At 36.8% G+C, this 26,065-nt stretch overlaps 2 protein-coding genes across 2 annotated transcripts; one reads left to right on the forward strand and one right to left on the reverse strand.

Annotated features, from left to right (window-relative positions):
• Positions 1-225: 225 nt before the first annotated feature.
• LOC128996617 (splicing factor 45) lies at positions 226-17,677 on the reverse strand. The gene is made up of 8 exons (XM_054422022.1): positions 17,453-17,677; positions 8,221-8,334; positions 6,726-6,849; positions 6,151-6,238; positions 3,594-3,855; positions 2,552-2,755; positions 1,590-1,764; positions 226-401 (listed from the first exon to the last, which is right to left on the reverse strand). Exons 1-8 carry the CDS (start codon positions 17,570-17,572, stop codon positions 304-306), a joined length of 1,185 nt encoding a protein of 394 aa, XP_054277997.1. The 5' UTR covers positions 17,573-17,677; the 3' UTR covers positions 226-303.
• Positions 17,678-18,059: 382 nt separating this feature from the next.
• LOC128996492 (peroxisomal membrane protein 11B) lies at positions 18,060-22,990 on the forward strand. The gene is made up of 3 exons (XM_054421862.1): positions 18,060-18,411; positions 20,683-20,798; positions 21,805-22,990. Exons 1-3 carry the CDS (start codon positions 18,356-18,358, stop codon positions 22,302-22,304), a joined length of 672 nt encoding a protein of 223 aa, XP_054277837.1. The 5' UTR covers positions 18,060-18,355; the 3' UTR covers positions 22,305-22,990.
• Positions 22,991-26,065: the final 3,075 nt, after the last annotated feature.

Below are 26,065 nucleotides of genomic sequence, written 5' to 3' on the forward strand. Positions count from 1 at the left end.
CCATTCAAAAAATTCACTCACAACTATAGATATTGAAATTCAATCTTCGGTTTCCTGGTAAGCTGGACACCCTGGTTCGTATTTCGGAACTCATGGCTTAGTATTTAATTTAAATACAGAAAGGAACTTTTTTCTTAACATGCGGTTCAGATTAGTGGGACTCTGGTGGGCCAACTTATTTAAAAGGTAAGTCGATACGAGTAAAGTGAAAAAGATTATAGCACATTATTTTTTCCATACAGTTTTATTAAAGTTATTTACAATTAGAGACTTAAAAAATTACAAATTATAAAGAATGACTACCTACTCTAAAAGCTCCAAATTGTTGAATTTCTCTAGAGAGTAAAATCCAGCCCTTACCTGACGGCCTCCAAAAAAACGACCGTTTAAATCTACAACAGCTGAAACAAAGAACAGAAAATGTCAGCAAGATCTTCTAAATATGTAAAAGGTTAACATGTTCACTACCAGCACTCCCTCTATGTATGTTCTCCCGAGACCTGGTAGTGAATGTCGAGCTTTAAGAGATGTCGATTTGCATACAGAACCTTAAAATGAAAGGTTACACCTTACCAGAACCAAATTATATCAAATGCAGTGGAACTTAAAAAGCTTGAAAAATGGAAAATTCACACTTTTTTGCTAACTGTACTGTGATGGAAACACATTAATCAGTAAATTTAAGGGTGTAAAATACTACTCTTGTTTGTTTAGCAAGAGTAAAGATTTAGGGGCTTTGATAATGCCATTGTTGCTTGGATTCACGGCCGTAAACAATGTCTATCTTACACAACATAAAAAAAATGGCAACTGTGCTTATTGTCCAGTCAAGAAAGGGTTTAACCTCTGGAAAATTCTGTAAGTTTTTCAAACTTTGCACAATTATTTCTAGGTACCTAGGTAAGACCAATGGTCCCCATAAATATGAAGCGAGCTTTAGTGGCAATTAGCGAAAACAGGGCACCTTTTTTTGTTTTTATTTTTGGCTAAAATCTCGAGAACCGTCGGTTGGAGTTAAAAGTGACTAATACCAAAAGAAAGATCATTACATTTTCAACAAAAATGGTATTTACACTTTTATTTTATTCTTAATGACTACCGAGTTATACTGCGCTAAAATGTTGTGTTTTTTCTCAGGTGCCAAACTGTCAGGGTGCGAGCAATGGTGCAAACTAAAGTTGGTATTTTGTTGAGAAAAACACCATATTTTAGTGTCCTATAACTCGGTAACCATTAGAAATAAAATAAAAGTGTGTAAATATCATTTGTTAAAAATTTAATGATGTTTCATTTGGTATTTAGTCACTTTTGACTCCGACCGACGAGATTTTAGCCAAAAAACAAAAAAAGGTGCCCTGTTTTCACTAATTGTCGCTAGAGCTTGTCTCATATTTATGGGGGACTCTTGGTATAATCTTCCCTAGGTACCTTGAAATATGTGTGCAGTTTCAAATCTTTCGGATTTTTTCGGAGGTTGGGTCATTAATTTATATATTTTGACTGGACTATTATATGAGGCTTCAATAAGAATTATTGCAGCCATTTCAATAATTTCCCAAATACCTTAAATGCAATGGTTATGAACTCACCTTTGATGGCCGACTCTATCCTCTTGAATTCTACAAATATCCGCACAGCCTCTTCGGGAACTACATTCGGCAGTTCGTAGATGATGACCTTGATGACATCTCCGTACTTGGTGTTGCACTCGTCTTTCACTTCAGGCTCCAGATCTTGGTCTACTTCCCCTGGGCCAACCATGTTCTGAAACAAAGAGGAATCTTAAAGTGGGTCATGTACTTTATAAATAGTAAATTGTAAAAAGCAAGACCAAGTCGGTTTGGACATGCAAGAAGAGAGAGTTCCTATGAAAATGGAGTATATGATGATACAAGGATGATGATATTGAGGAAGCCATAGAAGGTGGATATTAGATGAAGAAGGATGAAGTAGAGTGGCTGTGGATGGATAAAAGATGGAGAGACCTATTTGACATCCAGACACTGAACAGAAAAAAATATGTATACTTAACAGTGCAAATCTTGGAGAGCAAAAATTGTGGAATAGCTGGAATTTAGACAACATTTACAAAATAGATTTTTTGTAAATTTTCTCCTAGTTTTTGCATTCTATTGCAAATTCGGAATCATGTCTGTTTCATGTACGTTTGGTTACACTTTAGTCTGCTGGATTATTAGAATATATTTTTCAGTGTTCTTTAGGCTTTTGATATAATAGCCTAGAGGATTCTTTTTGCCCTAGGACGCTAAGCCCATTTGAAAATGTTCCTCGTAAGAGTGATCGGTAAATCTACCGATCTCCAGCTAATTTCACTCTACACCATCTGATTTTACTGATCCCTTTTGTACACAACGGCTTTCTGTTCTACCAAGAGACCAAAAACAATCTGCTTACAGTAAAGCATGGTGAAAACTTGTTTTCTAACTAATCGTAATGGAAAATTTCTGCAATATCTCTTAATATGACATAAACACTCAATTACCATAATTATTCAAAAAGAACCAAACATAAGTTTTGGAACAACACTCACCCTAAGTAGCACCACCTTGGAGGGACTCCTCATAATCTCCGTGATAGAAGGTTCCTCCTTTGGCTCTACAGGTGCGACGGGTGTGGGAGGTGGGGGAGGCATCATCTCCTTCTCATGGATGATACGTCCGCCTCGCTTCGACGTCTTCTCTACTTGCAGAGCCATCGAGATGCCCTGCTCCTTCTTACCAAGCCCCTGACCTTCCTGTTGAATAATTAAAAGATGGTTAGAGGTGAAATTTAAACAATTAGATAAATACAAAAGTATGGTGCACTAACATTTTAGTAGTTGACATAGCTACCACAGGTGTGACGGTCAAACCACGAAAGTTATTGTGGAGGGAGATCTATTTTACATCACATGAACACAAGGACCGTTCAGAAAGTAACCAGTCACTATGGGAGTAGCGAGGTCATTCTTGAGGTCAGCCGTGGTACCATAGCGTGAAAGTAAAGCCATTGTGTATTTTAATTTTACAGCTGCTCAAAATATGTGACATGATGGAAAATCCTGACAAGTAGGGCCTATGATATGCGAGCTATTTTTACTTGATGCCAAAAAAGTATTCGGCCACAGCTATTTATCGTGAATTTTGTGCGGTGTATGGACATGTGGTGATGAGCAAAGGAGTAGTAATTTAGAAATACAACAATGCAAACAAATGCCATGATTATTGACCTCTAGTGATTTTGCATGGCATGACCAACCTCTTGCTGCTTAGATAACCAAAAACCATCTGGGAAAGTTCGATTGGGACCTATTCCAACAAGTGCCCTTCTGCCCAAATTTAGTTCCTAGCGGCTACAATCTTTTCTTGCATGTAAAGAGGTGTCTGAGATCTCAGCAATGATTTGAAAAATCAGCCGTCAGGGTCTGGAATCTTGTTTCATTCCATAGCTTGTTTTAATATTGTGTGTAGTCTAAATCTCAAATTTTCTGAATAAAAATTGCGTATGGCAACACTGTACACAAGGATTTCAAAAATACGCTTACACAGTGTGTGTGTGTGTTTGTCACAGTCTCATTAAAATCATTCTCTCACCTTGAAACCATACTTGGCCATAATCTTGGCAGCCACGGATGCCCCGCAGGACGTAGGTGTGCGAATTGCGTCCAGAGGAGGAGGAGTAGGGGAAGGTTCTTGCAGAGATGGAGGGGGAGCAATCGCCACGCCTCCGCCTCTCGACGGCCGCTCTGCCATGACCTCTTCTTCTTCTTCATCAGCCATACCTGGGAAACCGGACCCGAGTCCTCTTCGGCCAGGTGTCCTTTCTTCCGGTCCCGGAGTGCTCGGCTCAAATCGACTGTAAATTATATATTTACTAGTAAAACGGATGTAGTACTGCCGTTTTTTTTTTTTTTGTAGTTTGTTAATTACCACAAGAAGTAGTAATGTAATGCAGTCGTGTGACTAAATTTTTGTATGCGTCTTATTTGAACAGTTGATTAGGCAAAAAAAAAATAAAAAAAATAAAACTAGCCTAATCCAGATAAATCAAATCAAATCATCTTTATTTTCATTACATGTACATGGGTACAAAAATAGTGTCAAGTATAAAGTGCTAAACTAGCCTAGATATAAACACATTTTAAGTATGAATATTTATTCAATGATAAAGCTAACAAGATTATTTTTACAGTACAATTAAACATTGGAATTATTTGCACTATCCTAATTGTTGTTGAATCAACATAATATTTACAATACAGAAGCCTAAGTTAAACTATCTAATTAAAGATTTTCATAAAAAAACCAACAAAACTTAATAAGAAAATGGATTTACACACAAACACTAGGAATTGCACAAAGCTCAAAAGCCCTAGAATATGACAGCTATATTGAATATGCTTGAATATGCTCACTATTTTTCAGTGACACACTAACTGAGAAAGCCTTTTAAGGGTCTCCAGACATAACCTCTCAAATATTTTCAATCCAAAAGCTTAAACCACTTTTTATTGTCCTAGGACGCTAGGTACGAGGTTGGGATTGTTTTTTACATTACTTCAGGCTAGACCTAAGACCTAAGGGTTGCAGCATTAAGTTACCACTTAGATAAAATCCATAGGTGATTTGGCAGGATTTGAACCCGGGACCTCAGGAACCGAAGTCCTGCACTCTAACCACTAAACTAGCTCGCTCCTCAACGTGTGTACTGCACTGCTATCAATTTAGGCTATATTTAAAGATAGAAGTGCAACTAAAATTCTATTGTTTAGCAGTTTGGCATGAATTAAACCTTTCTCATAATCTGTTTAAAAGTGCATTTTTTATTGTTCTTATGATGATAACAGAGCTACCTTCTTACTAAAATTTTAGTGTGAAATTATCATTTTCTGGAACAAGGACCTGCAATACGCCACATTATTCCAATTATTTGGATTTATACACAAAGCTTCACTAATTAAAACAATTTTACAGTACTAGTTTCAATCTAATATGCAGCAGCTCTATTCATCTTCTTGACATGTTTTCCTGTTTATTTCGCAAGATTTCATAGATATAACCATGGCTTAAAGCTTGGTATAAATAAACAAATACCCCCGCCGCAGCAAACCTGCCGTCTAAGCGAATTTCCATTTGGCTGAATTAATTTTCAATCGATCTATTTAAATAACATTAGGTTTAACGAGTACCTAGGTTTGCTGCTACAAGGAAACTAATAAAGTGTGTGTTTTAAGTAAAATAATTATTGCTTAGTAGAAAATGAATATATTTGCCAAGTTTGATCAAAAGATATCCATAAACAAGCAAACTACAACATTTTACAATATTCTCCATAAGAATAACATGGGAATTTTAAATTTACAATTTGTTTAGTTTTCTCCGTAACCAATAACCGAACAAAAACACTTTGATATACCGAATTGTTTGTTTTTTTAAGCTCTTTAAGAAGGTTTAGAGAAAAATTGGGAAATTTTGTGTTTTGGGGGTCAAAAATGCGAAAAACCAATTTTTACCCCATAAAACCCCCCATAAAACCCTGTTCCCATGGTCCGATCATGCTGGATCGCGAACTCATTCAAGTTTATCCCGCCTTACACCTTCAAACCAAATTTCATCAAAATCAGATAAAAATTACTCAAGTTATCGTGTTCACGGACACATATATATATAAATCTATATATATATATATATATCTATATATATATACATATATAAAAATTTGAACGGATGGTGTTTTTGGCCTCTGGGGACATCAAAATGAAAAAGTAAATCGGTCCCGGGCCTAAGTCTTACCATGAGACCTACGGTAATAGCTACTTCCCTATAGGGAAATTCGCTAAAAGACAAGAGGCTTTTTATCTGACAATGCACATGCTTTTTTTCAAGTGTTATAACAATGACAACAAATAACGTACAATTTGTTTCTAAAACATTTTTCTAGGTGGTAATAAGAGAGCACCCCCTATAAATATATGGGGCCACAAGTGGCTGATCGCAAGACCCTTTTACTCACTAAAGGAATTTTATGAATATTTCGTAAATTATAATGTACTTTCATTTACCCATGAGGCTTTTGTAATTTTTTATGAATGCACAATATAGAATATAGTATTGTATTAATTAAATTAATTAGCTAAAGTTTAAAACTTACCTTTCTCTTGGTCTTGTTCTGTCTTCTCTTCTCTTGCGGCGTTCATCATCTTCCCTTTCTCTCTCTCTTTCTCTGATTTCTTTTAAATCTGCAATAAAGAATTTAATAATGGATTAGGTTACAATCAATTTACAGCCAATCAATTTAAGTTATTCTTAATGTTTGTACAAAGTTGTTTGGCAAGATAGCCTATCAGTAAAAAATTTAATAGCAAAAATCAAATAAATTCTGATAGGGTAGCCTAGCCTAAGATTAAAAACTACAAAAATAGTTCTAAAATCGAAAGTTACAAAACATAATCCATGAGTTTATTTTGAGCACTTGTAGTTCGAATCCAGTTAATGATATTAAACTTTTGTAGTTACAATATGCATATTCCTCCCATTTACACAACATAATCAGTTTTATTTTTACTTCAAACACAATGTTACCATAAAAACCGTATTTACTAAGTTCAGTAAAAGCCTATAAATACGAAGAGCCTACAGTTTAATTGAATATTTTAGACATTTTTTATCACTTTTTATTATGGCATAAAGGGTTATAAGCTATAGTCAATAGATTAAAAAACCAACCTTTTACGACTTTTTCATAATCGTTGGGCCACATTGGGTCGTATTCAACACCATCAAAGTTCCAATCCATGTCTTGATTGTTGAAATTATTTCCATGGGGAGAAAAGTTGAAAAGTCTTGCATCCTTTAAAAATAAATAAAAAACAGGATATTAATTTAAAAACACACCCAGACTTGTCAACTTATTTGTGTATAGTCAATGTTTATAGCATACCAATAGTTGTATCAATTTTTTTTTGTCCAAGGACGCTAGGCACGAGCTTGGGATTGTTTTTCACATTACTTCAGGCTAGACCTAGGGGTTGCGGCATTATCACTTAGATAAAATCCATTGGTCACTTGGCTGGGATGGAACCTGGGACCTCAGGGACTGAAGTCCCGCGCTCTAAACATTGTGGATATTTATAGGGATGCACTGTGGATGCGATACTCCCTGGTGTGGATTGACATCCGCACTAGTGAGTACTACGACTATCCGCAGTACTATCCTAATAATTAGACCAATTCGTTAATTACGAGGAAAAAATGTGGTTCGGATTGCACAATAAACTGTAGGTCCCTTAGTTGCCATTAGCTGTATGGGCTATTAATTAACAGCTGTGTCTAAGGAACATGTCGGCCTTAGTCACTAACAAGACTACAAGATCGCGCCACTCATCCTACACTCATCCTACACTCATCCTTCACTCATATCTGGGTTAAAATACGCACATAGTGATGTCCCCATCTTAAATAATTGATGATTGATTAATTGATTGATAACCACTACCCCAGCTCGCTCCCCAATAGTTGTATCAATAGTCAAAGCTTAAGTTATACCAAAGCTTACATTGACATTGAGTAACTCATCTGTTTTTACCCTTCCCGGACGGGCAAAATCGTGACATAGAACGGGAAAAAATCATAGGAAAAAATAAAAATTAATTTTTCTTATTTGTGTTTTGTTATACAAGTATACATAAAATAAACACAATGAAACAATTCACGATGTCAAAATAATTTTTTACTTGTTTTTAACTATGCGGATATATCCGCTACCTGTCCGCGGATGAGTAGAAAAGCAGCGGATATATCCGCCACCCGTCTTTGAAGATATACACCATGACAACGTTAGGCAATAGATGAAGAACAATATGTAAACAATGAATAAAGACAACGTAGTGTTGAGCGGGAAACGTCGAGGGGGGAGCGTCTAGGAGAGGGGATGGCACGGGAGAGGGGTAGGTGCGGGAGAGAGGGGGGAGTGCGGGAGAGAGTGCAGCCATGAAGAAAGCATGAAAGTGGTGCCTTGGTACCGCGATACATCTGGTTTGAAGAGAAGGCGGATATATCCGCTTCCCGTCCGGAACATCAAAAACCATAAGCGGATTTATCTGCCACCCGTCCTTTATCGCCAAAGACTTAGGCGGATATATCTGTCACCCGTCAGGGAAGAGTTAAGTAGACCTATGATCCTTGAATAAAAAAATTAGTTGTAGGCCTAAATGAAACTTACCTTTGAATATGCACCAAACCCACCAGAGTTGGAATCCTCATCTTCTTTTTTTGATTTCAAATCAATTACAGGAGCAAGAACGTTGTTTGATTTTCTTATTTGGTCCCTCCTTGGCTAAAAAAGAAATTTTAATAAACATTACGTTACATAGGTAATCATGGGATCAAAATTAAGTTAAATCATGCTATTTTATCTCTAGGCCTACAAACACACAAATAGTACCCAGTTAAATCGCCGTTGTGACTTTGTAAGAATCTACAAAGAAATTTCTTAATATAGAGGTATCGGTAGTTATGTAGGTCTAAGGATTATCAAGATTAAGTTAGCCTAACTTAGGTTTTAAATGGATTTGAGTTTTAGTTAGGGATGGTCAAGTCTCGAAATTTCGGGAAATTTTACATCTCGTTACACGAGACGAGATTTCTTTTTGGCCGAGATTTTTATCGAGACGAGAATAAAAAATAAAAAAAATTAAAAACGCCTGCAGAAAGTCAATCAATACCCGCAATACAGGAGCGTGTTGTAGTTGCGTTTCCTTATTTAGGCGTTCTTATTTAATTAATTCTTTAAATGTAAATATTACTTTAATTATTTTAATAATATTACTTTAATAACATTTGAGAAGTTTTGTTAAGTGTAAGCAGTGTGAGGAATGTTTTATTACTATAAAAAGTCAAAACAAGTAACTATTTATTTTATAAAAATGAATATTGCTTTTATTTTATGATTTATTTTATTTTAGGATAAGTTGAACTCTATCCTAACTGATATCACTATGTTTCCTAATCGTAGGCATTTTTAATAAGTTAGGCGTGATTAATAAAAAAATGTTATGCTGATGTTTTTTAATAAAAGATTGTAAATATTCTTGCCTATTATCATTATTTTTGTATTTAAACAGTCATCTAACAATGTTACAAAATCAGGTAACAATTTTGAACGTGCATTTCCCGTTGTGTATGAGAAGGGAAATCCCGTCTCGATCTCGTCTCGAAATTTTATGAGAAATAAAAAATCTCGTCTCGTCTCGTCTCGAACTAAAATTCCAATCTCGTCCATCCCTAGTTTTAGTAAAGACCAACAAAATTAAGGGATTTTACTCTTAGGCAACAAAAGAGAAATATAGTCTTCGTAAAATCTAACAACAGCGCAAGTTAAAATTTTTACAAAAAATGCAGTTTTTAGCGTATTGGGTAGGCATACCGATAGACAAATCCAATAGGCCTATACCATTTACACAAAATACCAGGGTAGACTTTTGATCATGAAAATATATAACCGCAGTAACTTATATCCTATATTTTCAAGGGGAGAATTAAAATAGCTATGATATTTCTTAAATTGCTTGTAACCATCAATGTGTTACCGGTACCTAACTTATGTTTAGTCATGCTAGTTTACTTTGTATAGCAATTGCAGTAAAAAATAAATGAATAAAAGTTGTACTTTTATTATAGAATTGTAAGAAAGTAAGTAAGTAGCTTAGCTTTAACGCTACACATGTTATAGGCTATCTCAAATAAATAGGCCCATGCATTTTCACTTGTAGGGTTTAATTTCTTTCAAAACATTAATTAGGCCTAATATAATTAATATGAACAGTAAGATTGCCCTTATTTTAATTATCCTTGACTGTAAGATTTAGGCCTACAGGCCCGGTATTATTGTAATCCCATACAATAAAGCTTAACTTTCTCTAAAAATATGTTCGTTATTTTTTACCTCGTCTTAGTTACATTAATTTTATAGACCATTATGATACAGTATATGAAATTAATTGACTTGAGCCAGTGTGTGAAACAAATAACAGAAACTCTAAACAAGGTGATTTTAACTTAACTATAGTTTCGAATTAATAAAGATAAAGTTGTGAGGTAACAATAACTTAGTACAAATCAAGTTTTAACTATAAAAAGTGCATTTAGGTTAATTATCTACCTATGTTTAACTTAAAAAAAATTGAATCAATCGTACTAATTGTACGTTCACGGAACACTCAGCGCTGGAGCTGGGCGTGCCACGGTGTGTGCTTTGAAATCAAAATTAACTTGGACCTAAATTCTCAGCAGCTTGAGCTAAATTCTCAAGCTTGCGCATTTTTGATATCGTTATTTCATTGTGTTTCAACCACTATTTAATTGTGCAAAAACAGTCTGGAAGTTGCATAAATTAATGAGTCGGTTCATTATAACCTAACCTTTACCTTCCTAATCTAACCTCACTTTAAAACACTTAATACAGTAACGAGTCCGCATAAAACCCGACCTCTTCCTCACATGCCTAAATAAGAACTGATTATTTGGTTTCAAAACGAATTGATTTCATTTCATTCCGCATTAAATCAAGTATAAACAGTTGTTAACTCTTCTCACTCAGTACGGAGTACGGTCCCGTCCAGACCACGCCATATTACTATTACCATCAGTACCACTCAATTATCCTTAGATTTGTAATCCTAACCGGCTGCACTTTACTTTAGGTCCTACACTCATTCGAATGACAATATCGATCGATATATCGATTAATCGATTGTTTCATTCGATATATCGTTTGATTAGGTCAACCTTACCTAACTAACCAAACGATACATCGAATGAAACAATCGAATAATCGATATTTTCATTCGAATGAGTGTAGGACCTATAAAGTAAAGTGCAGCCTCCTAACCTTTGTTTTACGGCCACTACGGCCACTTAGGAATCTCTCCGGCAAAAACTGATTGCATTTTTGGATTCAGCGTTAAAAATACTGTAAGTGGACATATAAAAATTACATCATACTTATCCCAGTGTAAACACAGTAGGCCTAAATATTTGCCTTCAATTTGATAGTTTCATTTAATATTAGCATAACCCAGTTAAGTACCCTCTAGGAACAGTGTAAACACGTCTTATAGAACGTTTTAGTTGAGCCAGGGAAGGTGAATATTTACCGTTCCCTTTAACTGGAAAGTAAGCTACCAAATTTTGTGAAAGTAGCGCACAGTGGCTCAGGTGAATGTGCCTATGGGTGGTGGGGGAACGGCTTCATCTCCGTTAATGTATTGGGCATAGGCCTAGTGATTGCCAGTCAATGTTATTCTTTGGTCACTGGTTCCAAGGGTGAGGAAGCTGTACCGTATACAGATTGAGTAGGCTAGGCCTACTCTGGGATTAAATTATATAGACATTACAACAACTAAATATGCAAGTAAGTAAGTAAATAATAGGCTAGTATTAACTTTAAGTAAGCCAAGCAAGGGACTTGTGTGAACCTGGCAATAACTCCAGCCATAAGTAGTGCGCGCGGCCAAAAAAATGTATTGCTGGCCGTTTTGCGGCAAAATACGTCCGCGAGCAATATTACCGATGATGCCAACAGATAGAGGACACTTTAACGGACACGACAGTATCAATATCATGTACCTGGGGGATAAGTTAAGGGGGGTAAAACCAGCAATAAGTTGTGCGCGCGCCCAAAAAAATCTATTGCTGGCCGTATTGCGGAAAAATACGTCCGCGAGCAATATTACCGATGATGCCAACAGATAGAGGACACTTTAACGGACACGACAGTATCAACATCATGTACCTGGGGGATAAGTTTAGGGGGGTATAACCAGCAATAAGTAGTGCGCGCGCCCGATAAAATCTATTGCCGGCCGTATTGCGGAAAAATACGTCCGCGAGCAATATTACCGATGATGCCAACAGATAGAGGACACTTTAACGGACACGACAGTATCAATATCATGTACCTGGGGGATAAAATAAAGGGGTTAAAACCAGCAATAAGTAGTGCGCGCACGCGATGAAATCTATTGCTGGCTGTATTGCGGAAAATACGTCCGCGAGCAATATTACCGATGATGCCAACAGATAGAGGACACTTTAACGGACACGACAGTATCAACATCATGTACCTGGAGGATAAAATAAAGGGGTTAGAACCAGCAATAAGTAGTGCGCGCGCCGGATAAAATCTATTGCTGGCCGTATTGCGGAGAAATACGTCCGCGAGCAATATTACCGATGATGCCAACAGATAGAGGACACTTTAACGGACACGACAGTATCAATATCATGTACCTGGGGGATAAGTTTAGGGGGGTATAACCAGCAATAAGTAGTGCGCGCGCCCGATGAAATCTATTGCTGGCCGTATTGCGGAAAAATACGTCCGCGAGCAATATTACCGATGATGCCAACAGATAGAGGACACTTTAACGAACACGACAGTATCAACATCATGTACCTGGGGGATAAGTTAGGGGGGTAAAACCAGCAATAAGTTGTGCGCGCGCCCGATGAAATCTATTGCTGGCCGTATTGCGCAGAAATGCGTCCGCGAGCAATATTACCGATGATGCCAACAGATAGAGGACACTTTAACGGACACGACAGTATCAATATCATGTACCTGGGGGATAAGTTAGAGGGGGTAAAACCAGCAATAAGTAGTGCGCGCGCCGGATAAAATCTATTGCTGGCCGTATTGTGGAAAATACGTCCGCGAGCAATATCACCAATGATGCCAACAGATAGAGGACACTTTAACGGACACGACAGTATCAACATCATGTACCTGGAGGATAAAATAAAGGGGTTAAAACCAGCAATAAGTAGTGCGCGCGCCGGATAAAATATATTGCTGGCCGTATTGCGGAGAAATACGTCCGCGAGCAATATTACCGATGATGCCAACAGATAGAGGACACTTTAACGAACACGACAGTATCAACATCATGTACCTGGGGGATAAGTTAGGGGGGTAAACCAGCAATAAGTTGTGCGCGCGCCCGATGAAATATATTGCTGGCCGTATTGCGCAGAAATGCGTCCGCGAGCAATATTACCGATGATGCCAACAGATAGAGGACACTTTAACGAACACGACAGTATCAACATCATGTACCTGGGGGATAAGTTAGGGGGGTAAAACCAGCAATAAGTTGTGCGCGCGCCCGATGAAATATATTGCTGGCCGTATTGCGCAGAAATGCGTCCGCGAGCAATATTACCGATGATGCCAACAGATAGAGGACACTTTAACGGACACGACAGTATCAATATCATGTACCTGGGGGATAAGTTAGAGGGGGTAAAACCAGCAATAAGTAGTGCGCGCGCCGGATAAAATCTATTGCCGGCCGTATTGCGGAGAAATACGTCCGCGAGCAATATAACCGATGATGCCAACAGATAGTGGACACTTTAACGTTAATTAATGTTATTTGTTATTTATGTTGTATAATTTGTATTTTATGTATATTTTTCTTTTTTGTTTGTAATTTTTCAAATAATTTAATTTTTTGTTATATTTTTTTTAGTTTAAAGTAATTGAGAGCTAAAGACTAAATAAAGATTTTTTGAAGTATAGCATAATGTTTTTTTTGTTACAATTTGTCTTGTCTGTAGTAAATTTAATGTCACAAACCTCATATTTACTTAGTCTATCATCAAGAAACACTTTACAAACTAAATTTTTAGGCTGCATATTTAGAACAAATGAATTATGATTCAATCATGGAATTTTTGGGAAAGAAATTTTTGAAATGTTACAGAAAGTTTAGTTAGGATGTTAAAGAACAGCAGTTTCCTTTCAGAATGCTGCTATCAAACGGAATTTTAAAATATTGCAGCAAGTTTGGTTTAGGTTTGTTTAGCACAGTTTTATTTCATAATCAATATAGTTGTGGGCAGATAACGTGAAGTTTGGAGGAGAGGCATTGCCGTTCCTAATATATACTGTACTAGGTTTTCTGGTGTTAAACCTCTTCCCACACAGTTATACAAGTAACTAAGTTAGTATTTATAATAGTTTGTTAATATTTATAATCAAACTAAAACCTTACTAGCAGAATCGCCTCGCCAATTCACCGAAGTTATGTTCCAAAATGTAAACATAACAAATTAGCAGATGACACTAGTTCAGAAACAGCTGATCTTGTGGTTCACCGCCGGGCCGCGCATCAGTCACCCGCGCCTGCGAAGGGTACAGCCGGGGTACAGCGCTGGATGTGCGCGGCGCTCGCCGAGCCGAGATACTAGCATAGATAAAAGGAGTATCACTAGTCTAGACAGTGAGTCTGAGTCGCAGTCGGGGTCGGCGACGGCGAGGCGGGAGCATCGATGTATAATAACTACATCGATGGGCGGGAGTCGACAGTCAAGTCGGCAGCAAGGTGGTTTTTCAAATTCGTTTTGTTATCGCGTAGGTCCGTGAGAACACGGTGTTACCTAAAATAATGTGTGGTGTTTAGTTTGTAGTCAATGTTTATTGTAATCTATGTATAAAGTCAAAAGTACCCATGAACTTTTGAGAAAACTACAAGTCACACCCCCATAAACCATATACTTAAAATGTTCGTCATGACGAGAAACCTTGCGCAAAATTATTCATTATTTCATAAACTGCCCTATAAGGTCGTAATTGCTTTCCAAAGGGAACTTTCCATTTACCTAATGTTAAAAATACCTCAGCTGTTATTATTTGTTTGCATTACCATTACTGTATTCTGTTTTGTTTAGCCTATTTCATCTTAACTTAACCAATCAATAGTTTTATTAATACTATTGTAGTAACAGGGGTGGAGCCCGTGGGTAACAGATAGTTACTGTAGCAGCAATTCAGCTGTGAGATATTTGATTTATGGGAGTAAAAGAAAATAGTTGATTTATTAGAGTGATTGTAATTTTTTGCTGGCTTCTTTACTAACTAACACGCTTTCATTTGTTTGTATTTCAGAACTGTACTAACAATTGCTATACCATTGCTGCACTAACCATTATTCATTGTCTGTTATACTAGAACCAGTGCACGCAGTAGCTATGTTCTATGTAGTCGCTTAGCCGCTACTTATTGCAATACTTATTGCTGGTTATACCCCCCTTTACTTATCCCTAAGGTACATGATGTTGATACTGTCGTGTCCGTTAAAGTGTCCTCTATCTGTTGGCATCGTCGGTAATATTGCTTGCGGACGTATTTCTCAGCAATACGGTCAGCAATAGATTTCATCGGGAGCGCGCACTACTTATTGCTGGTTATACCCCCCTAAACTTATCCCCCAGGTACATGATGTTGATACTGTCGTGTCCGTTAAAGTGTCCTCTATCTGTTGGCATCATCGGTAATATTGCTCGCGGACGTATTTTCCGCAATACGGCCAGCAATAGATTTCATCGGGCGCGCGCACTACTTATTGCTGGTTATACCCCCCTAAACTTATCCCCCAGGTACATGATGTTGATACTGTCGTGTCCGTTAAAGTGTCCTCTATCTGTTGGCATCATCGGTAATATTGCTCGCGGACGTATTTTCCGCAATACGGCCAGCAATAGATTTCATTGGGCGCGCGCACTACTTATTGCTGGTTATACCCCCTAAACTTATCCCCCAGGTACATGATGTTGATACTGTCGTGTCCGTTAAAGTGTCCTCTATCTGTTGGCATCATCGGTAATATTGCTCGCGGACGTATTTTCCGCAATACGGCCAGCAATAGATTTCATTGGGCGCGCGCACTACTTATTGCTGGTTATACCCCCTAAACTTATCCCCCAGGTACATGATGTTGATACTGTCGTGTCCGTTAAAGTGTCCTCTATCTGTTGGCATCATCGGTAATATTGCTCGCGGACGTATTTTTCCGCAATACGGCCGGCAATAGATTTTATCGGGCGCGCGCACTACTTATTGCTGGTTTTACCACCCTTATTTTATCCTCCAGGTACATGATGTTGATACTGTCGTGTCCGTTAAAGTGTCCTCTATCTGTTGGCATCATCGGTAATATTGCTCGCGGACGTATTTCTCCGCAATACGGCCAGCAATAGATTTTTTCGGGCGCGCGCACAACTTATTGCTGGTTTTACCCCCTAAACTTATCCCCCAGGTACATGATGTTGATACTGTCGTGTCCGTTAAAGTGTCCTCTATCTGTTGGCATCATCGGTAATATTGCTCGCGGACGTATTTTTCCGCAATACGGCCGGCAATAGATTTTATCGGGCGCGCGCACTACTTATTGCTGGTTTTACCACCCTTATTTTATCCTCCAGGTACATGATGTTGATACTGTCGTGTCCGTTAAAGTGTCCTCTATCTGTTGGCATCATCGGTAATATTGCTCGCGGACGTATTTCTCCGCAATACGGCCAGCAATAGATTTCATCGGGCGCGCGCACTACTTATTGCTGGTTATACCCCCCTAAACTTATCCCCCAGGTACATGATGTTGATACTGTCGTGTCCGTTAAAGTGTCCTCTATCTGTTGGCATCATCGGTAATATTGCTCGCGGACGTATTTTCCGCAATACGGCCAGCAATAGATTTCATCGGGCGCGCGCACTACTTATTGCTGGTTATACCCCCCTAAACTTATCCCCCAGGTACATGATGTTGATACTGTCGTGTCCGTTAAAGTGTCCTCTATCTGTTGGCATCATCGGTAATATTGCTCGCGGACGTATTTTTCCGCAATACGGCCAGCAATAGATTTCATCGGGCGCGCGCACTACTTATTGCTGGTTATACCCCCCTAAACTTATCCCCCAGGTACATGATGTTGATACTGTCGTGTCCGTTAAAGTGTCCTCTATCTGTTGGCATCATCGGTAATATTGCTCGCGGACTTATTTTTCCGCAATACGGCCAGCAATAGATTTCATCGGGCGCGCGCACTACTTATTGCTGGTTATACCCCCCTAAACTTATCCCCCAGGTACATGATGTTGATACTGTCGTGTCCGTTAAAGTGTCCTCTATCTGTTGGCATCATCGGTAATATTGCTCGCGGACGTATTTTTCCGCAATACGGCCGGCAATAGATTTTATCGGGCGCGCGCACTACTTATTGCTGGTTTTACCACCCTTATTTTATCCTCCAGGTACATGATGTTGATACTGTCGTGTCCGTTAAAGTGTCCTCTATCTGTTGGCATCATCGGTAATATTGCTCGCGGACGTATTTCTCCGCAATACGGCCAGCAATAGATTTTTTCGGGCGCGCGCACAACTTATTGCTGGTTTTACCCCCCTTAACTTATCCCCCAGGTACATGATATTGATACTGTCGTGTCCGTTAAAGTGTCCTCTATCTGTTGGCATCATCGGTAATATTGCTCGCGGACGTATTTTGCCGCAAAACGGCCAGCAATAAATTTTTTTGGCCGCGCGCACTACTTATGGCTGGAGTTATTGCCAGGTTCACACCAATAAGCAAGGGCTAGGCCTAGGTCAGAATCTAACCTGAGTTTGAGATGCTTTCTTCAACTGCAACTGAGATTGAAATAATTTAATTCCTGATGACCAACCAGCAACATGATCAGACTTCTGCTTAATTGCATCAAAATCATCATATAAAGACATTTTTAATTAGGCCCAATGTAAATATAAATATTTGACAATCGAAATCTGACTATTATTGATCCTAACCGAACCAACAAAACAAAACAACAAACAACACACAACGACGACTAGACAAAGACAACAACACAGCCAGCAGTCACAAAAACATAAAAGTGTATACATAGGCAACTAAAAGAAAAGTAAAGAAAGCAAGTAACAAGAGAGCATGAGTAAGAAAGAGACCTAGGGTTGCCAACGTTAATGATCAAAATTCCGTTTTCTAAGCACCCCATATTATATGCATGCTTAACGGAAAATAAAGATTTTCATTTTCATTAACATTATCATAGACATTTTCAATAATTTTTGTAACATTACTTTTGCATTAATATTTGTTAATTTAATGATTTTAAAAACTACCATTGGAAAGTCTTCTGTTGGCATTACAAAAATCCTTATAATGTAACTCAAAAAAACTACTTACTCTATGCACTACATTTAATGTCATGTCACTGATCACTACTGTCACTTTGGACTTCACTTCAATTCAATTTCAATCAATATTCAGTAGTTTAGTTAGTTACTATCACAAGTTATCACTATGTCATGTCAGTGTAATTAGTAATAAGTAATCAATCTTCAAATAAAAATCACTCAAGTACATTTTTTTAGTCATGAAGTCTAATAATCTAGGCCTATTCTATGGGGCATCGGCATTAACTTAAAATTATTAAAGGCTTTAATGATCAGATTACCTACTTTGATTTTCAACTATTTTAGAAATTTAATGAACAACTTTTTATCATGAATAAAATCGTGAAATTTAACAACCAGACCGCTGGTAGGGATAAACTTGCCAGGTAAGTTAGTCTTTTAATAATTTCTAAAGTGGACTCGATAAGTTACTTAGCCTAACTGAAATATGATTCTTGAATACTGGACTTGGGTGTTGTAATTTATGAATATGTATCCATGCGATAACTTACTTTGTGCTGCAGTCACGAGTCGGGTGTTTGTGTTGAATTTTGAACACGGTTGTTTGTCGAATCGTGTCTATAAGTCTAAAATGCTGTAGGCCTACCTATGTTAGAGTCCGAGGGTACAGTTTCTTAACTGGGCTAGACGCTAATATCTATTCGATTACCGATTCATTCAGCAATTTGATAATTTCTATGATAATTTCTTTGATAATTTCATTATCATTTGGTCGGTTAGGTTAGGTTAAAACAGTTTAACTTAAAAAATTATTGTAAAAAAATCTAATGAAAGTTGGGTAGACTTCCGTAGGCCTATCTGTTGTCAAAAACAACTAAATGAAAATATCGATGATTCAATTGTTTCATTTGATATAGCCTATTGTTTGTTTATATCAAACGATAAATACGGTAAGTATATATCTGATAATCAATTTATGGATCGATATTTTTATTCGGTTGTTTTTTACAACAGATAACTTACGGAAGTCTACCCTGAAAGTTTACTAATCAAATTGATATTTTCAATCGATATTAGCGTAAGAAAGTTAGCCCAGATAAGAAACTGTGTTCGAGTATGTACAAATTGAGTTTGAATAGTTCTCCGAGTTGCCACTAACTAATCAATAACATTGGCTAAGTTACATCAAACAAAGATTCATACTAAAGCCGGAGTTTGGAACTTTGTTGGTAACACTTGTTTCTATAACAAAAGTTAGCTAGCCTACAATTAAACTTAAGTAGGTAGAGTACCGTGCACTCTATTCTTTGATTTTGTTGGAAACAATTATCACTGTTCCCGAGAACTTTAGGTTAGTCCCATTGGCGGATCCAGAGGGGGGTGACCGCCCCCCCCTCCTCGGGCATACATAAATGTATTTTTTGACTGCATGTAATACAGTAGTAAATACACATTGCGTAAAATAATTTGTCTCACTAACATTGGACAAAAAAATTGTATAAAACTGCCATTTTGGAGACTTAGTTTATACACATTTTCCAGGGGATGGGGGTGCCCCAGAATCCCCGGTTCGCGGGCCCCTTGTGACTGTTCTAGGTCCGCCACTGGTCAGTCCTTGCGGGGAGAGGGCACGATGCATAGTCATGTGGTAGTTGGTAGTATGTAGGGGAGGGGGGGGGGGTAGCGGTGAAGTGTTGTGAACAGTGTAGAGGTACAGAAACAATGTTGTAAACACTAAACACACTGTTTCCATTCCAACATCTAAATGTTTCTGCTTACAAAAAGTTGTGTTTCTCAGTTTTTTATGAACTCCTAACTCACATGTAAATACGGCTCAAATTATATTGAGAGAAACACACACTAAGATAGAACAATTTATTTACTAAGTATCCTATTTAGTAATGACTAAGGTACACTGAGGTCATGCTAATATAACTTAGCGCTCTCCCACAGCCTGAACTTATTACTATTATAACTCATGGGCTTTGACCAGGCCTATCAGAGATGTGCATATAAATGGGTTCACATTGATGTTATTGATGATGTATTTTTTTATAGTTTTGTTTGATGTACCCTAAGTAGGCTACCCTTATGTTTTTTGTCTGCCAAGTTATTAATCTTAAACGTTCTAGACAGTTTCACCTTTCATGAACCGAACCAAAGATCGAATCCTAATTGATTCTAGTGTAGCCTATATCCTGAGCGCGGGACTTCGGTGCCTGAGGTCCCGGGTTCAAATCCTGCCAAATCACCAATGGATTTTATCTAAGTGATAATGCCGCAACCCCTAGGTCTAGCACTGAAGTATGGTAATGTGAAAAACAATCCCGGGCTTGTGCCTAGCGTCCTAGGAAAAAAGTGTAGCCTATAGGCATAATCATCCAGGAGCTGCTGCAATTTATTTACTACAGATTGATTGATTTTTGGCAGCTTTTAAAATTAGTCTTACACTTAGTGCCTCCATAACCACAATGTTGATCAAACAGTATTGATGGTGGCCCAAAACATGCATAACAATGTAAAAAAATACATTAAATTTAATGTTTTAAAACAGTGGTTCTCAGTTATTTCTACTATTGAACTATGCAACTTAACTATTATGAATTAAAATAAGAATCTTTTATTTATAAACAGGTATCTATTTTTCCTAAACAAATTATTAGCCCAGGTTGCTCTTACTAAACCATATTTTTCAGATTATTGCAATATGCCAGTCGAGTCACTTGGTATTACATGCATCAATTGAATGCAAGTCATAAATCAATTGATGCAATCAAGAGCTTAGAATTTACACTGAGCACCTTTCGGAAACGTAAGTTAGATTCAATAAGTTGATTTTCATGTACTATATTAGTCTGAAGAGAAGTGTTTTTTATTTTTTATTTAGGCAGGTGTTGCTGTTTAACGATTGGTTATGGTGAAGTGATCAACCAGTCAATTTGATATTTAGAACTTATAAATAGGCCCTAAGCTATTCATTTTCAACTAGTTGACTTTGGGTATTATCAAAGCAGGATTTGAAATTTGATCTTATGAATTGTTAGTTTTTCGTAAATAACTCCAGAACCATGGCCTTCAGCAAAATGTTTGTCATATGTTTAAATAATCTACGTAAAATGATCTACAAGAAAGGTCCTCTGCACTTTTTTGCTAGGATTATTACTAAAATATTATGGAAAGATTGATAAAAACGTTAATAGTAAGAAAGAACAAGACTCCTCTGCACTTTTTTGCTAGGATTATTACTAAAATATTATGGAAAGATTGATAAAAAACGTTAATAGTAAGAAAGAACAAGACTTAAGTTAACCTTTTTTTGTCAACTCTGAATAATAGGCTATTAAAACAATAACACACAACATATGACAATTACTTATAGAGATATGGAGGGGAGAACATGGAAATTAGTATTTTAAATCTAATATTGTGAATTAATGTTAAAGGTGCACTTCTGTGCATGCGCTAGACAAAACGCGGACGCGGGAGGGACGGGTTCAATCCCTGTCACATCCACCAAACTTTAATGGGTTTGGACCGCTTTCCATTAAAAGTGTTTGACTACATTACAAAAATGCCACTGGCGTAGATACGAAAAAAAAAACTTCCGCCGTGGTAGTCCAAAAAAATCGTTCAGCAAGCAGCCGTATACTACGCACTACGCGGCGTACACTACCCCGTGCTATGTGACTTTTCCCATTTATTAACAGGTGAACAATTTGTTAAACTTCGCGCTCGCCGCGGGAGCGAGCTTGGTGTGGCATGGCCTATATTTAAATTTTTCCCCAACATATTTGTAACTAATCACCTCTCTTTTCCAGTTTTGAGGATGGGAAGATTCCTGGACACACTGTATAGTGCTCTAGCTGCAATGCACTACGCAGAGGCTGTGGTCCGCTACACCTCCACGTTCTCAAAGATCGCTCACGCAGTGTACTTGTTCTGTGACCATCTGTTGTGGCTGGCCAGAGCCGGCTTTGCCGATCTCAACACAGACAAGTGGGTCCAAAGGGCGAACAAATGCTGGTTGTACTCCATTACCATGAACTTAGTTAGGGACGTGTATGAGATAAACCGTCTTTTGGAAGCCAACAAGGCGAAAAGCCAACGCAAAGCTTCGGTTAGTTTGACGAAACTTGCTCTGCAAAATAAAGACTTGGTGGTGGACACTTTGAAGAATGGCTGTGACTTTTTCATACCCTTGACAGCATTAGGGTATGTAAGACTGAGCCCCGGTACAGTAGGGATGCTAGGAGTGGTGTCATCGGTAGCTGGTATCCTAACAATTGTTAATCCAATGTACAAGTTGTGCCCTCCTTGAAGACACTCGGGCCTCCAAAACAATTCTGAGGGGCCTTCTAACTGTTATGTATTTTTGGATGTTGTTTTTGTCGGATTCATCTGCGTTTTTATCCATTTCTGCAAATGGTTTGACTTCGGTTTTGTGATGTGAAGTAACTATAAGTTCATTGTGAATTATGACAAAAGTTTGTAAGATAAAGGTTAAATACCAACATAACATTATGTATAGTTTTAGAACATGTTGATAGTATAAGAATTAAGCAGCATTTTCTCACTCTTGTTACCAAAAATTTAAAATATTGGTGTATTGAAGTATTGAATTGGGTAGATCTTGTAATATTTAGGACTTTAGAGGTTTGGACACAAATTATTTGACCAACTATTTTTAGACTATTGTGTAATCTAGTTTAAAAGTGCATTGAAGAAAGTAAAAGCTAAAGTACTGTCTTGCTTCATTCCAAGAACAATTTTTTGGCAGCCAGGTTGTACCATATAAAATGTAAACTATTTGATACTGTACGTAAATAACAACCGGAAGTGTATTCTATATTAGCAGATTGTTTGGAACAACTGTGTTTTGAACAGGGTTACAACTATACTTGCATCTTAGTGCAGGCTTCACTATTTTATTGTTAACGTTTTTGTTAAACTTTGTTATTTATTTTTACTCTATAATCAATAAAACATAATCTTCTGAAAGTATTTAATTTTAAAATTTTGGTTATTCGGATTATTTTTTCCTTAATGTCTTAATATAAAAAAATACCCCCGCCGCAGCATACCTGCAGACTAAGCGAATTTCAACTTGCCTGATTACATTTTTACTAAAACTATCTCCATAAATAAGACATATTTATTCCCAATTTAAATAACATTAGATCTAACAAGTGCTTAGGTTTGCTGCTACGGGGAAGGTAAAAAGTGTTTTTGACCATACGTCAATAGGATGAAATAAATAAATTTGTCAAATTTATTAATATATATCCATAAACAAGTAAACTACAACAGTTTTCATTTTCTCCATAAGAATAACATGAGAATTTTAAATTACACTAAATCTTTGCATTTTCTCTGTGACCGTTAGGCATACAACAGCGCTTTAATATGCTAAATTATTATTTTTTTTTTTAAGCTCTACAAAACGGTTTAAAAAGAAATTGCAATTTTTTGTTTTTAGGGTCAAAAATGGAATCAACCCATTTTTACCCCATAAATCCCCGTTCCCATGGTCCGATTATGCTGGTTAGCGAACTCGTTCGAATAAACGTAGGTTTACACGTTTGTACCAAATTTCATCAAAATCGGATCATTTTTGCTTGAGTTATCGCGCTAACGGACACATTTATATATATGAATTTGAACGGATGGTGTTTTTGGCCTCTAGGGACCTCAAAACGAAAAATTAAATCGGTCCCGGGTCCAGGTCTTAACATGAGTACTATGGTGGTAATAGCTTATTCCCTATATGGGAAATTCGTTAATCAAAAAAATGTTTGCTATAGTTATACTGCAGTCATGGCCATTTTCAATTAATGTGTTTTGAGGCTAAAGGGGTATTCTTATCTCTAAAGCCATGTAGTTTATTTAAAGTTACCTGAAGCTACCTTCCTGCCTACTGGCCTCGTGTAAACATGGCTCTAGAAGAAGTAGCGATGTACTCACTTCTAATTACTTTTCACACTTGTAAAAAATTCTGGTGAAGAAAATGGTTCTTGTTAGATAATAAATGTATATCTTATCCTCACTTAAATAATTTATGTGTGAGGTTAAGGTTGTAACATAGAGCACAAGGGCCTAGTTTATTAGAATTTGTTGTGAGGTAAGCCTGGTATCATAAAAAAAATCTTACATTTATGTGTGTTTACAAAGTGTTAGTATACATTTTTTTATTTGTGATTAGTTAGCTCGGAGTTTTTTAAACCAACCCATGCTCATTTTCCAACCTTTTCATCTCAGTCATTGAACTAGTACCATGACCTGCGGTTGGCATGTGACACGCTAGGGACCCCGAGAGATGTATGCGCCCCCCTTCCCAGCGAGGCATTTTTCCTCTTCCTCATGGCTCCAACAAGCCTAAAACATCTTGGTCCATTTACCAAAAAGGCCTAGGGTCCCAGTGAATTAGAAATTATTAAAATGTAGTTCAGGTGATCTAAATATACATAATATTTAAATTCATTACTTTCGTTACTGATAACGTTTTTCTACTTTTTGTAGATGGTGTATTATTATTCTTAACAGTACTTGGGAGTTTTGAAAACAAAGTCATTTTGTCTAAAACATCCTTCTTTAATGAACATTGTACATATTTACATTGACAAACATTGTGTAACAGTATGTAAAAGCTATTTCGCAAACAAAAAAACTGCTTCGCATAAGATAAAAAAAAACCTAAGGTAATAACAATTCCTAACCTATTAAAATGTTCATTATCGATTTTAAACAACATTTTTGTGGAAACTACTAAAAATGTCAAACTTATAAGACTGTATATATGCTTATAGTAGTGACTGTTACTACTATTAATAGCGTATAATAGAATTACACAAAAAAGTGCATTTCCTGAGTGATTTAAGTCTAGAAGTACAAAATGTTTGCTCAACATTGAATACAACATATAACAACACATGAAATCCGAACAAGTACATAAATCAATTTGGGGAATAATTTTTCTACACAAGTTTTTATTTCCATTTTTGAGGTTGATACATATTATATACTTTTACTTGGGAGCTTGCAGATACTTTCATTTTGATTTCTACATTTTTAACCAGTTGAAATCTTTGATTTTAAAATTTCCTGGACATTGATAAATTAATGGCAGCATATAAGTACACACCAGATTTGGGTTTATTTGTAAAACATAGCTCTAGGGTTACTACAGTTTTGTTAGGAAGTGACTTCATAGTTTATGTACTCATCTCATAAAAAAAACATTACAGAATTTGTGGTGAACATGATATAAAAATTTAAAACTTAACTTGCAGCTCATCCTGTTATAAAAAATAAAGCACATGACTGCACCAGTAGTCAAAAACCTTAATGTCTCTTATTTCAATCATTAACTGATCAAGGTATATTTGAGAGAAACTGAAGCCCTTAAGCAGGCATTGGCAAGCTTAAACTTGTAAAGTACAGTACTGTAGCTACTAAAAAATTGTAAATAAATATTAAAAAAACATAATTTGATTTATCCTATTGTTTGATTATGTATAAAATATTACAATGATTCTTAAATAGCCAAATATATTTAAATTAGGTTGCATTAACAAAATTCTGATATTTTATTTGCATTAAAACCTAAACCGGTTAACGTACCCAAAATTTTGATTTCCAATTCAAAGTTCAGCAAATTTTGTTAAGTCCCTTTGCCTGTGAACCAGACTAACATAGTTTTGAGGTAAAATTCCATCCATTCTACCTATATATTTTTAAATTATAGCAACTATAAGAACAATCTAAGTTTAAACTACCACTTTACAGTGCACTGTTCAAACAACGTACCCCTGAGGGTAAAATACCATCGCCTACAGACAATCTTGTATGTTATAGTAGTAATTAAATCAAATGTTGGTGCATATTTTGAGGTTCTAATTTGATGTTATCTAAGTTTAATTGTGTGATTTCAAAAGATTTTAAGCAAGACTTTTGTCTAATCAATGAAAATGATTTTGTAGCATTGTAGTCTATTGCTATTGCACATATTATTTTTATGTGGCTTAAGGTGGGTTCTATAGTCTACTAAAATGTCATGGGATTATCACATCATAGATAAGAGCC

This window comes from Macrosteles quadrilineatus, unplaced genomic scaffold (genome assembly GCF_028750875.1).
Source record: "Macrosteles quadrilineatus isolate MER2022 unplaced genomic scaffold, UCM_ALF_1.0 Scaffold_6__1_contigs__length_79288215, whole genome shotgun sequence".
NCBI classification, from domain to species: Eukaryota; Metazoa; Arthropoda; class Insecta; order Hemiptera; family Cicadellidae; genus Macrosteles; species Macrosteles quadrilineatus.